The following is a 14181-nucleotide window of genomic DNA, read 5'->3' on the forward strand; positions in this document are numbered from 1 at the left end:
GACGAAGGGCCATCATATCGAAGCAATGCAGGGAACACCCGATGTAAGACCCCGACATCTTCGCAACAGTATCCATGATGTGGAAGCGAACTGCTGCAACGTGAGGTAGACCATTACCAGCACATCGATGATGTATCTTGGTTTACGCCAATTTTGCTTTAATAAATTGTGAATCAAACAAAAATAAATGAATTAAAACATAATGACAACGCACGCACATTTAAGGGACTGCTCCTGCCGGACTTCGTTCTGTGTCGAAATCATCTGTTCTTCCACGACAGAAAAAAAATATACATATGTTCAGGAAAAGGTGATAACTAACATCAAGTTGGCGCAAGGAAAGTACATGATTACCGGATAAAAACGACATATAGGAAGTAAAACTGCTCCTGGTGGCTGCAGACTGTGAAGGGATTGGCAAGATATGACTGTTCAGGAAGCTAGAAACCATAAGAAAGGATAAAAACGGCTTGGAAAGGGTGGAGACTGTATGTGGGAAGGTAAGACTGACTGGGTAAGCTGGCAACGGTGTGAGGGAGGCTAAAAAAAACATTGTACAGGAAGGTAAGACCGCCCGGGGAGGCCTGAGACTGAACTAAAAAGATGAGGTGGATAACAAGTGGAAAATCCTGAATAAGGAAAGAAGGGCTGAGATGGGAAGGTAATGGCTAATTTGTCTCCTCAAGCATGAAACAGGACCACAGCTGGGTTACAGTGAACACTGACTCAGAAGTTGTTATTAGGAAGAAATCCGTCGAAGGTGATGGCGGCAGCTGCTGGTAATAATATTACCCTTCAATACACATTTTGTAATATAGACTTACATAAACATATGGTGTAGGTATAATGCATATCATTTTCACTTTGAACTGATGATGACAAAGATGGAGTGACAGTGTGTATGAAGTATACGAATGAAGATTAAAATGAATAGGGTGAGGTCCTGCATGGATGAACGCATGACCGGTAAAAGAGATTGAAGATGTGTATAGTGAATATTTTGATGACTGTGATGGGGACAACAAAGATCACGAGTACATAATGACTGGAACGGAAATTTGAAGTACGTATAGTGGAAGACTCTTCACTGGGATGAATGAGACTGGATACGTGTACAATGAATGCATTATGCCTAGTGTAGTTAGTTTGTGTACAATGAATGCATTATGCCTAGTGTAGTTAGTTTCGTTATGGCTAGGTTACGACGGTTGGGTTAAGGGGGGAATGGTGATGGATAGTTCGGTAAGGTGGGATTTGTGCAATGGAAGAATGAGGTTAAAGGCAGGGGCTGCTTCTAGGAGGGGGAATCTTTCGAGGATTAGCTGAAGTCATACAATAAAACTGTAAGGCAAAGACCTGGAATACAATGGAGGGAAATAAGGTAAGATGGAGGAGGAGAAGAGAATGCAGCCATTAAAGACAAACGAAAGAAAAATGATTTAGATAATGTTGAATAATGAGGTGAATGGAAGCCAAGGAGTAGGAGGTCCACGAGATTATAGGACGACACTTGGTTTACTGGGAAGCAGTGCTAGTCTCTCTCTCTCTCTCTCTCTCTCTCTCTCTCTCTCTCTCTCTCTCTCTCTCTCTCTCTCTCTCTCTCTCTCTCTCTCCCTCCCCAGACATAAGCTCAGACATCCATGAGTCAGGACTGTCTCTGGGTACACCACTCCGCTTAGCCAACACCACTACAGAACAAGTCAAGCTGATCAAGAAGACAAACAATTTACTTGATATAGAAAATGAATAAATACCACGTAAAGGAAATACTGGATCGATGATCGGGTTTTCTAAGACTTCATATTATAACAAACCGGATCATAAATAAAAACAACACTTAATGCAATACTCTGGAGGTATATATATATATATATATATATATATATATATATATATATATATATATATATATATATATATATATATAAAAGCTCTCATAGTAATGCAGTTACTAATGGTCTAGGGAAGTAATCTAATATCATGTTACAAATATGAGGTTTTATAGACCAGTTTTGGTGAATGCGACCTGAGTGGTGTCTGGCTGCGAGACCAGGTGGAACAGTCAGTGAAAACCTAACCTTACCTTTCCCTGTCTTAACAGCACCAGAAATGAGGTAAAGACGTGTGCGCACTTACAAGCACGTAAACAACAAACATAAACACAGACACATGCAAACAAAAATTTACACATGCATACACACACGCACACATACAAATAAACCATGAAATACTAAACACTCACTTCCATACTAACGGCAGAGATGAACAGACATTTTGTGTTTACTGGTGCTGACCCGTGGAAAGTGGCAACCCTCACCTACAGCTATTACCTGCCACCTTCACCCATAGTTAACCCTTGTCATCATCCCCACCTCCAGCAAACAAGTCACTCACCAACACTTAACACCTACCACCCTCATCCAAGCTAACATCTGCCACCCTCACTTTAGCAAACACCTATCATCCTCACCTCCAGCTAACACTTGATACTCCTCACCTCCAGCTAACACTCGATACTCCTCACCTCCAGCTAACACTCGATACTCCTCACCTCCAGCTAACACTCGATACTCCTCACCTCCAGTTCACACCTTTCCCCTTAACCTGTATATAACCACTGTCACCTTCTCCCCCAAGCATACTGACAGCCCGTTCTCAGGTGTACCATTATTGGCACAGGTCGAGAGTGTGTGTGTGCTCGGGTTTGTCACTGCTAACAGAGGGTGGCCCGTGGGCTCTTAAATAGACGTGCAATGTGGTGTAAAATGTGCCGGTGCATGAGTACCATGCCATCTTATATGGGGGAGAATCCTCTCCCTCAGTGGCACCGAGCCTAGTGTTCCCGTCGACTGTTTATTCTGGGAATACCTCAACCTCCTTGGCGGTAAAGCTGTACTTTATGACACAGTTCAAGTCCATCTGACACAGTTAGATAAAAACAAGATCTAAAAGAGTGAGAGCTCATGACAGAGGGATGACTACCTACAAGTTTGACGAGTTGTGACATAAGATGACAGAGGGATGACTACCTACGAGTTTGACGAGTTGTGACATAAGATGACAGAGGGATGACTACCTACGAGTTTGACGAGTTGTGACATAAGATGACAGAGGGATGACTACCTACGAGTTTGACGAGTTGTGACATAAGATGACAGAGGGATGACTACCTACGAGTTTGACGAGTTGTGACATAAGATGACAGAGGGATGACTACCTACGAGTTTGACGAGTTGTGACATAAGATGACAGAGGGATGACTACCTACGAGTTTGACGAGTTGTGACATAAGATACCAGAGGGATGACTACCTACAAGTTTGACGAGTTGTGACATAAGATGACATAGGGATGACTACCTACGAGTTTGACGAGTTGTGACATGAGTAATTATGACAAGGTGAGCACTAGTGACACAGGTAAAAACGGGATGACTACCTGCAAGTTAGAGAGACTTGTTACATAAGATGTCATGACAAGGTGAGTATTTCTGACTTAGGAAAAAGCACTTAGGGTGGAAGGTGATTAGGCCCGGGTACTTACGACAGTATAATTGTCTTATGAATCAAGTCTGGGTATTAGTGACACTGGGTGAACACGTGTGACAACAGGATAAATGACTATATGACATTAGATGAAGACTTTCAACACAAGGTAAGAGCTAAGAGTTGACGGTAGAAGCTTCCACTGCTGAATAAGTACTTACAGCTTCAGGCAAACATTGAAGTGCAGCACAAGGTAAGTATAACGGAGTGTAAGTACATATACTGTAAGGTAAGTACTTAAAGCATAAGAAAAATTACAGGGAAGGGTAAGTACTTACGTGGTATTTACAGAGCCGGGTAAGTACTTCCATTTTAGAATAAGTACTTACATCATATGGTACTTACTATGCAAGTACTAATAACACAAGGTAAGTACTTACAGCGCAGGGTAATCACTTACGGCACATGTTAAGTAATTACAGCGCAGGGTAAGTACTTACATTAAATGGCAAGTACTTCTAAGGCAGAGTAAAAACCTACAGCACAGGGTAGGTACCTCCCGCTGAATAAGTACTTACAGCAAAGGTAAATACTTACAGTAAAAGGTAAGTGTTAACAGCACAACGTAAGTACTAACAGCAAATGATCAGTACTTACAGTGCAGCGTAAGTACTTACAGTACAGGGTAAGTACCTACAGAGCAGGATGAGTACTTATAGCACAGTGTAAGTAATTAGAGTTCAGGGTAAGTACTTACAGAGCAGGTAAGGACTTACGGTACAGGGTAATTACTTTAATGCAGGGCAAAGAGTAAGTAATTACGGTGCAGGGTAAGTACTTACAGCACACTGTAAGTTCTTATAGTACACGGTAAATATATACTGCATGGTTTATCTATAGTTCAGGGTAAGTACTTACATACAGGGTAAGTACTTACAACTCAACTGATCACTTGTGTCAAAAGAAAGACATACTTACGACATCATAAGTCCATATGATTCAGGCTGAGTCCACTTACAACAGCGTGACTGAGCACTTATGATCTAGGCTGAGCACTTTCGACACCAGGTGTGTAAATATGACACAGGAATTACTTGTGACACAAGGTAGTACTTAAGAGAGAGAGAGAGGCTGGTGAGTACTTATGACACAAGGCAGTACTTAAGAGAGAGGCTGGTGAGTACTTATGACACAATGTAGTACTTAAGAGAGAGGCTGGTGAGTACTTATGACAGAAGCGGCGAAGAGTTTGACGACGATGCTGGGGGGGTCGCAAGTGTCGACGCCTGCGCTGAAGACTCTAATGAAGTACTCGGAGCAAGTGAGACATATAATGGCAAGGGAGGAGGGCTTGAGCAAGAACACGGACACCCAGGCGAAGAGGAAGGCTGGTATGGGACGCCACCATGACTTCCTTCGCTGGCCTGGTGCAAACCCTTGCATGAAATACGAATATTCTCCCCCAGACTCATTGATCAGCGTTCCCAGCTCGGCGTATGCTAGGGAGCCTGTGTGATGTCATGCGAGGTTAGGTAAGCGTGGTCTTCTAAGTTAACCTAATGAACTAGAATAACTAACACTGGGACATTTATGGGCAGGCAAGGTCATTGGGTCATATGTAAAGGTTGCTACTGTAAAGGGAAAAAAAAGCGTCAACTTATCATACATGTAAAACCAAAACTTTATCAAACTAATTGTAATTAATCATGCTGGAAAAAAGGATAATTATAAAATGAAAATCAAGACAAGATTAAATGGTAAAATAATAAATACATACAATGAACATATTATAAACGGAGACTAGGTGAGGATAGCGAGGGAGGAAGGTATGTGTGGCCCAGACGGCTGTTATGTCTGGGTGAGGATAGCGAGGGAGGATGGTATGTGTGGCCCAGACGGCTGTGTTATGATACAGGCAGGTCACACGAGCGGATTTATCACTGCAACTTTACACAGTAACAGAACAATATGACGAACATGCACACTACAGGTCAACATAAGGATGTACACAAAACAAGCTCAAGGTTATAGGGAGTTACCAGATGACCAGCGATGGAGTGGTAGGTACTGGCTGAGTTACTGACCTGTCCCCACTAGCCCCACTCAGATGAAGGAGGTGGCGAGTGAGGTACTGACCCCTCCTGGTGAGGGAAGCGGAAGGTGAGGTACTGACCCCTTCAGATGACGGAGGTGGGAGATGAGGAGGTACTGACCCCTCCAGGTGAGGGAAGTGGAAGGTGAGGAGGTACTGACCCCTCCAGGTGAGGTACTGAACCCTCCAGATGAGGGAGATGGAAGGTGAGGAGGTACTGACCCCTCCAGATGAGGGAGATGGAAGGTGAGGAGGTACTGACCCCTCCAGATGAGGGAGATGGAAGGTGAGGAGGTACTGACCCCTCCAGGTGAGGTACTAAACCCTCCAGATGAGGGAGATGGAAGGTGAGGAGGTACTGACCCCTCCAGGTGAGGGAGGTGGAAGGTGAGATAGGACCACCTGCTCCCACCCCACCCCATCCGAGCCTAAGACCACCTGCTACAGATGCCATAGTCTTAGTCAGGCCACGAAAACCATTACCACAATGCCATCATTCATCAGACTCTCATCACCAGGTCAGCTCCCTACCTCACACATTAAACCATCACCCACACCTAAGCCCCTGGCTGGCCCATGCTAGCCTTAAAAGGCCGGCTCACGATATAGGCGTGGTTGGCCCACGATATGCTTGTGGTTGGTCTACGATAAGCTCGCGGTTCGTCTTCGATAAACTCGTGGTTGGTCTACGACAGGTCTACACAAGATCGTGGTTGGCCTATGATAAATAAGCTCGTGGTAGGCGCACGCTATGCTCATGGTCGGAGATAAACTCCTGACAAAGTTATTGCCATTGCACCACCCTCCCACCCAGGGTTCGTCCCCTCCCCCATCAGTTGCGGTCCATTGGCAAGAGTGGATCATGGGCTCCTAGACGGAGAAGACGGAGAGCTGCACTGTTATGTGTTGTTATGGCCGCTAGGATATTGATGAAAAAGAGAAGAAACAATGCAGTGAATGGATGAAATTGTGGTTGCCAAACAAACGGTGTGGAACTTCTAACGAGATATTCAGCGAGATGCAGAGCGTGCGAACAGCCAAGACGTCAAGCAGTACATTTGGATGACACCTGAGCTGTGCTACAACCCACTGTCAAGAGAAAGTGCGTCCACTTATATCCCGGACCGACACAAGTATGTGAGACTCGATGATAAATGCAGGATGATCACTTGAGGTAACCCCTCAGAGATTTGGCCACGTGAGGTGCAAGCTGCAGAAGTCTCCAGAACACGTCACGGATCTCAAACAAACAGTGGATACAAGCGTGCATGTACCCACAACTATAACGTATAATAATAAACTATATAGTTCAATCAGCTGTAGTGTTAAGATCTTTCTTTGCCCACTGAAATGCAGGTCTTGACGTCTGTGGGTCACTAGGAGGGGATGTAGGCAACGCGATAGTGTCCACCATCATTGCTCTGAACTGGCGCGTATGTGGGTGTGGCCAGCTGGGACCCACGTAGGTGGCCACACAACTATCCGGCTCCCACACGTAACTGCCGGTCACGAGGGGTGGGTGGTTCAGTGTTGCTGTCTCCAAGATCAGTGTTCGAGCACAGCTTCGATACCCTGCTTCGAAACCAAGCTGCGACACTGATCGTGTAGCCGAGCCCTTACACTCCTGTTGGCCCGTATCTTATCCTTGTATACATGAACGATGGCTATACTCCTCTGTATGTGTACGTACACACACACACACACCAGTCTTAGCCAGGCATCTATTTCTGGACCAACCCCGAGGGAAGGATGAACCCTTGGGTGGGTTGGGGACCACACCGAGGATTCGAACCCGCGACCCCGGGTTAACCCATGATGATTCATGGTCAGGAACGCTAACCACTGCACCACTTAGGCCTGTGCATGTGTGTGTGTGTGTGTGTGTGTGTGTGTGTGGACCCTAAGTATGACTTACTATACTATTCACGTGACAGGAGAATTATGACAGCTTGTTAGGTGTCGAAGACCATCATCAGTTTGCTTGGGGAAGACGACCATCTCGTTACTTGGGGAAGATTACCAGTTTGTTACCTGAGGAAGACTTTCCCCGTTACTTAGGGAAAACTGTCACATCGTTACAAGGGGAAGACTATCACCTCGTTACAAGACTGCCATAGTCACTTGGGGGTGACTACCACCTCGCAACTTGGGGATAAGCAGTCATATGTTCTCCTAACTGTTATAGTTCTCTTAAGAACAAGGGTTATTTAACTGGGTCAGTATTTACGGAAATCGGTGACTTGGTTCAAGACGATGAAACCGTAGCAAAGATTCTAGATGATTTTTCTGCATATGTACTGACGACTGAACATATAAATCATGTCCCAAATCCAGTGACAATGGTTACAGGGGAAATGTTTTGCCACATAATGACGTAAAAGATGAAGATATGCAGTCAGCGCTGACTGGAATGAAACTCAATAGAGGACAGGCTAAGTCTTATTCGAGGACAATGAAAAAGGTGATAAATAAGATAGTTAACCCCTTGACTGCTCTTCTCAATCAATCGACGTGAAGTGTTCCAGAGGAATGGAAGTTTACCAGTGTAACACCGTTAAACATGAAGGGTACTGAGTCACTGCTCGGAAATCATCATCCAATTAACGTCTGTAGCTGATAAAACTTACGGAATCCAACATTCGTGACAAAGTTATATACCCCTTAGGGGACCAACACTTAATACACGATTCTCAGCTGGCGTTCGACGGAGTCGCTCATGTCTGACAAGTATGCTCGATTTCTTTAATGATATAATCAACATACATGACGAAAGTACAGATGATGATGTCTTCTGTTTAAATTTTCAAAAAGTATTCGATAAAGTTCTACATCAAAGGTTATCAAAGTTATTAAGTCGCATGGTATTGATGGGGTTGTACTTCGATGGTTAGGAAATTGGATGATTGGCCTCAGAATGGTTAGACGTAACAAGTGGTGTGCCGCAGGGGTCGGTCTTGGGACCAGTTCTCCTTCTCATGTGTAATAATGATTTTGATAATGGACTGCTGTGTAAGGTGTCGAAATTCGCAGACGATGCGAAGTTGGGAAATTAATCCACGACAGAAATATGACGTCCTTAGTTTCAAACTTACATAGACAAACTGATGGACTAGCCTAATTACTGGCAAAGGAATCTTAATATCGAAAAGTGCAAAGTTCTACATATGGCTAGTTGACATGAAAAGGGAAGGTAAAGCACGAAGTACAAAGGGGTGAACAACGTTCTTGGATTCATAGGTCGGGTTATCAAATTCAAAGTCTAAGAAAATCTTCCTTACTTATAATTCACAGGTGCGTCCCCCATCTTGAATATTGTGTTCAGTCTTGGTAACCTTATATGAATAAAGACATAGAATGGAGAGCACAGCGTCGAGATACCAAGATGAACCCGGACTGAGAAAACGACTTAAATCTATTCAATTTGGAAAAGAGAAGGTTTAAAGGTGATCTAATACAGAGATTGAAGATTACCAAAGGCTTCGACAATCTCCATCTATGGAGCTACATTCGACCTGAATCGTCTGATTTCCCTCTCTAGTAACAGATACAAACTCGTGGGTAAAAGTCTGACAATGAATGAGGCGAAGTCATTTTTCTTCAAAAGGAGGACCTTACACATACATATACCAGTTAGAGTGGTCGAAAGCAACACCAATGATACGTACGAAACTTTATAAACATTTCACTATGAATCCACGACTGACATTATGCACGGCTCCTTAGTTATATAAACAGTCTACAGGGTTTTCACTCTGAAACATCTGCATGTCTTTCCGCTCCTACCACACTGATCCGTGAGTTTCTGTGGTTTTCCATCATCACAGACAGCCTCGTTAGGACCAAGTGGTCTCATGCTGTTTGAATTTCTATGCATCTGTTACGTGTGGAAGACTACCCACTCGTTACTAACTGTAGGGTGCTACTTGGGAAAGACTACCCCGTCGTTACCTAATGAAAACTACTGTCGCTCCTTGGGGAAGACTTCCGCCTTGTTATTTGGAGAATATCTTAGCCTCGTTACGAAGGAAATACAAGAAAATACTATAGCCTGGTTACTTGAGAATGACTTCCACCTCATTACTTGGGAAAGACTGTAGCCTCGCTACGGCTGAGCTGAGACACTACATGTCCATATGACGTCATGTAAGTTCAGCTGCGGCAGAGGCGGAGGCTGACCTAAGTCTCATGACGGTATGAATGGAATGATGCTGTACACGCACGTTAAGGTCCTCTCGTATCACCCACCTCGAGCTCTTCCAGGCACGTCAGGACACGACAGTCTTCACACAGTGAGCACGTCGTCCTCAACTGGCGGGGTCCGCCACCTGACCCTCTTTCTAACTTTCTCAACAATCTCTCTACCGCCCTACAGTCTGTGACCAACCTCTCTACCGCCCTACACTCTGTGACCAATCTCTCTACCGCCCTACAGTCTGTGACCAACCTCTCTACCGCCCTACAGTCTGTGACCAACCTCTCTACCGCCCTACAGTCTGTGACCGACCTCTCTACCGCCCTACAGTCTGTGATCAACCTCTCTACCGCCCTACAGTCTGTGACCTACATCTGTAGTACTCATCTTGTAGAAGGAGTTTCTCAGTGAACACAGGAATCCTGACCTTCACCCCATAAGCCAACTGTGACCCTTAACATTGCTCATGACCTGTCAGGTCGAGCAACCAGATGCCTCTCACCAATCGTCAGAGCTCCCAGCAGCTGTATGGCCATCAGCGGAGGTTCGCACTCGGACGCGAACGCCTCCACCAAGTACTTGGAGAAGGACAAGCATATTATGGCCAACATGGCGGGCTTCAGGATGATGATCGACACCCAGGCAAACAAGAAGGCTGGCAGGTGGCCAAATGCTGTCTGGTAGTATGTGTGTTCCGCTCCTGAGGAGGGAATCATGCAACCCAGCTCCACGTAGCACAGCGCTCCTGTGGTGATCGGGTCGCCAGGGGAGGTTGGTTGGGGAGGAGAGGGAGCGCCAGGTGTCGTGGTGGAGAGCGGTGGCAGAGAGCCATGTGGAGAGGTAGGTGTTGTGGCAAGTGTGCACCATCATTTCATGATAATACACAGAGGTAAACATTATGCAGAGGGAGAGGGAGGAAGTGTGTGTGTGTGTGTGTGTGTGTGTGTGTGTGTGACCATGGGCCGAGCGGGGGTGAGGTTGTTTACCAGGACATCGTCAGACACACACAAATACATTTGGCAAATCATTCAAAGTGTAGGGGATGGTTCAATAATTTTTTTGTTCGTTTATTTGAGGAACGCCAGAAAATGGTTGTTATGGATCCGAAGATGTGGCAGCGCCGGTTGTTGAGGTGGTGGTGGTGGTGGCCGACAACGACGGAGGGATGCCCGCAGCGGTGGTCCGGGATTGATGGCAGTTGTGTTTACGTCCCAGTGGCGGGCCAGCCACCAACACAAGGTCCAAAGGAAAGCAGCAGGACAGAAGAGAAGAAGCACCACATGAGATACTCCATGGCACACCACACAACACTAAGACAAAATTAATATTAACACCACCTCCTCGGCTGGGCTGGGCGAGGCCTGAAAAGAATCCAAGATTGAAACAGCAGGAGACTACAACTGGAGACTACAGATGGAGACTACAGTCACTTGTCCGACTCTTGTAGTAATGACTTCCGCCACCTTATGGCTAACACTTCAACTGAAATATGAACTAATAATTATACAGTAATTATCAAATGAAAATCAAGTTTTATGGAGAATAAAAAAAGAGAAATCTGGTTTAATATATAGTTCTTTAAGGAAGACGAAGAAAATCATGTCAATGGCTTCTGGCCACAGACTGAGTGTGTGTTCAGCATAAAATGTTTACAGACATTAAGGTGGAAAAATGTGAGATGAAAGATAAATGTAAATATTTCTTAAGGAGAAATAGTTCTAGAAAACAGAAGAACAAACAGTTCTCAGATGAAAGTCAAATCATGTATGTACGTTTGAGGGGCACCGCAGCCTAGCTCCCCGGGGGTTCCAGCTAGTCCAGGAGTTCCGGACGAGACAGAAATGTGAAAAGTTAATAGACGGGACAGACGGATGACGGACGCCATATGACGGTAAGAGCCCACCTGGCCCGTGGCAGGTGGGCTAAAATGCATACATATGGTTCATTTGGCAAGTGGGCTAAAATTCATATATATATATATATATGGTTCCTAAAAGAAGAAAGAGAAAATTATGCATTTCGGTTGACTGGCTGTTTGGGCTTACGTCATATCACCTGCCAGGGGCGTTAGCGTCAGCCTACATCGACCAACCCAAACATCTTGAACACCTTCCACAAGTGTGCAAGATAATTCTAGACCACATCCCCTCACTATGCATGAGGCCCACCGTGTGTGTGTCTACATTTGACTTTGTAGGAAATAAAAATGTTTTATTTATCATCCTTACAAAGAAGACGAAATAATTTAAATGGTTTTTAACTTTAAAAAAGAATATGTGTAAGACTGAATACACGATATATATTTTTCAAGAGCAAAGAGAATATTTAGTGTATAGGTTTTAAAGAAAACAGAGAGAAATTTAGATAACTGGAAGAAGGTAGAAAAAAGAGAATGGTTCTCTTAAAGAAGACTACATATTTTTTTTTTCAAAAAGAATAAATTTTCTAAAAAAAAAATCTTTGGCAAGAGAGAGAGGACATTATAGGAATTTCTGAAAGAGACAAAGAAGAAATTATGTAAAAGGTTTTCCAGGAGCACACACAGAGGAAATTAAGTGAATGGTTCTGAGAGTGTAGCCAGGCACTTCCGTGACAGATCCTGCAACGAGTGAGAGATGAAAGTATGGCTTAAAGGGTTTTTAAAAGAGCAAAATCCACGGTGTCAATGGTTCTTCACCGGAAGACGACATTTGGTATTTAAGTGGTACTTGAGAATATAATGTTCCATTAACGGAAGAGATTATGTTAACCGTTCATGAGAGAGATTATATAAGGTGTGTGTGTGTGTGTGTGTGTGTGTGTGAAGCTTCACCAATAGTAAGGCAGACGGGCCTTTGTTAACGAAAACCCGTTGTGTGTGCCACAACTGGCACAGGTTGGGTATATATGCTCGGGGTGCCAGTATTGGCACAGGTCAGCTCGTGTATAACTGTCGTGTCGTGGGAGCTCATTAGGTGGATCTGTACAGCTGCGTAAGATGTATGAACAGTTATATGAAGTTAGGCACCTGTCTCAGAGAGAGAGAGAGAGAGAATCACGTATGTATATCGAGAGGAAATGATTCTTAAGGAGAAGAAAGACATGGTGATCGTGAAGAATGAAAACTATATTCTCGTGGAATTCCCACCGTGGGCACGGCAACTGACACTCCTAACATCCCAGATGAGGACAAGAAGGCCTCCCCTCACCCCCAAGGTCGGAGAGACCTTCCCTGCACCGTGTGGTGGTGGGCCAGTGTGTCTCCTCACCGCCTCCCTCCACCTACACGAGACGCACCTCACAACGGTGGCCACGGGACGACGCTCCCTCAGCGGTGGGGGAGATGATGCCCAATTGTCCCTGTCTGGGGAGTTAAGCCTCTCAAGTTACTCTCCCCACAAGACCCGCCCCGTTAAAGAGGGTAAGAAAATAATCTAAATAATTCTATATGATAAATAGTAAGACATTTACCTCTTGTCTCTGAAATAAAAAGGGACATTACTCGAGAGAGAGAGATTGGGTACACCCTATGGCGAGGGGTCTGGCCTGCAGTAACTGAGAGCATCGCTCTTGCTGACCTTACCATGGACTGTATCATGATCACACTGTTACTGCAGCTGACTGTAATATTGTCCTTCTTGCTACCTGTACCTGTACCTCTGACTGCAAGAGTCAGTCTGACTGCCTCAGCTGTCACGGACTGTAACAGCAACAGCATCACGACCTCAGACACGTTCGCCCCATATCTACCACTGTATACACCACTCACTATTAAGCCATCACTAAGATATCCTCCACATGGAACACATATGGTAAAGAACAAGAAGAACAAAAAATGTATAACAAAGTCATGATGATTATTAACACTGTTATACCTGATGAAACACCCTAATGTATCACACTGTTCACGATGGTTGGTCCTGTCACGATTATACAACACAATAATACTCAGTGAATAATCACTACCACAGCCCATCATGCCTCTGGTATTCACTACCACAGCCCATCATGCCTCTGATAATGACTACCACAGCCCATCATGCCTCTGATAATCACTACCACAGCCCATCATGCCTCTGATAATCACTACCACAGCCCATCATGCCTCTGATAATCACTACCACAGCCCATCATGCCTCTGATAATCACTACCACAGCCCATCATGCCTCTGATAATCACTACCACAGCCCAACATGCCTCTGATAATCACTACCACAGCCCATCATGCCTCTGATAATCACTACCACAGCCCACCATGCCTTTGATAATCACTACCACAGCCCACCATGCCTCTGATAATCACTACCACAGCCCATCATGCCTACCTACGTCACAGCTTCAGCATGAGTAGCATCCAAACAATACTAATGTGACGACCTGAGTAATATGGACCTAACACTGTGTAGTGGTAGGATCTGGGTAATACTGTGTGG

The 14181-nt window shown here is 44.8% G+C and overlaps 1 protein-coding gene and 1 long non-coding RNA gene across 11 annotated transcripts in view; both read right to left on the reverse strand.

Annotated features, from left to right (window-relative positions):
• The window catches only part of sbm (L-type amino acid transporter sobremesa), a 207370-nt gene that overhangs the window by 50858 nt on the left and 142331 nt on the right, over nt 1-14181 (reverse strand). For 4 of the 10 annotated variants that reach the window (XM_071667112.1, XM_071667110.1, XM_071667111.1 and 1 more), the window contains 2 exons: nt 10271-10513; nt 4711-4992 (listed from right to left, as the gene is read on the reverse strand). In XM_071667112.1, coding sequence (XP_071523213.1) covers nt 4711-4992; nt 10271-10513 — 525 coding nt within the window. The remainder of the gene's footprint in view (nt 1-4710; nt 4993-10270; nt 10514-14181) is intronic. The other 6 variants (XM_071667117.1, XM_071667116.1, XM_071667119.1 and 3 more) reach the window with 2 other exon arrangements.
• Nucleotides 1529-4704, reverse strand: LOC139751563 (uncharacterized). Its single transcript, XR_011713364.1, has 2 exons — nt 2525-4704; nt 1529-2470 (listed from the first exon to the last, which is right to left on the reverse strand). It is a non-coding gene; the product is annotated as an uncharacterized lncRNA (long non-coding RNA).

The sequence above is a fragment of the Panulirus ornatus genome, chromosome 11 (genome assembly GCF_036320965.1).
Source record: "Panulirus ornatus isolate Po-2019 chromosome 11, ASM3632096v1, whole genome shotgun sequence".
In the NCBI taxonomy this organism is placed as follows: Eukaryota; Metazoa; Arthropoda; class Malacostraca; order Decapoda; family Palinuridae; genus Panulirus; species Panulirus ornatus.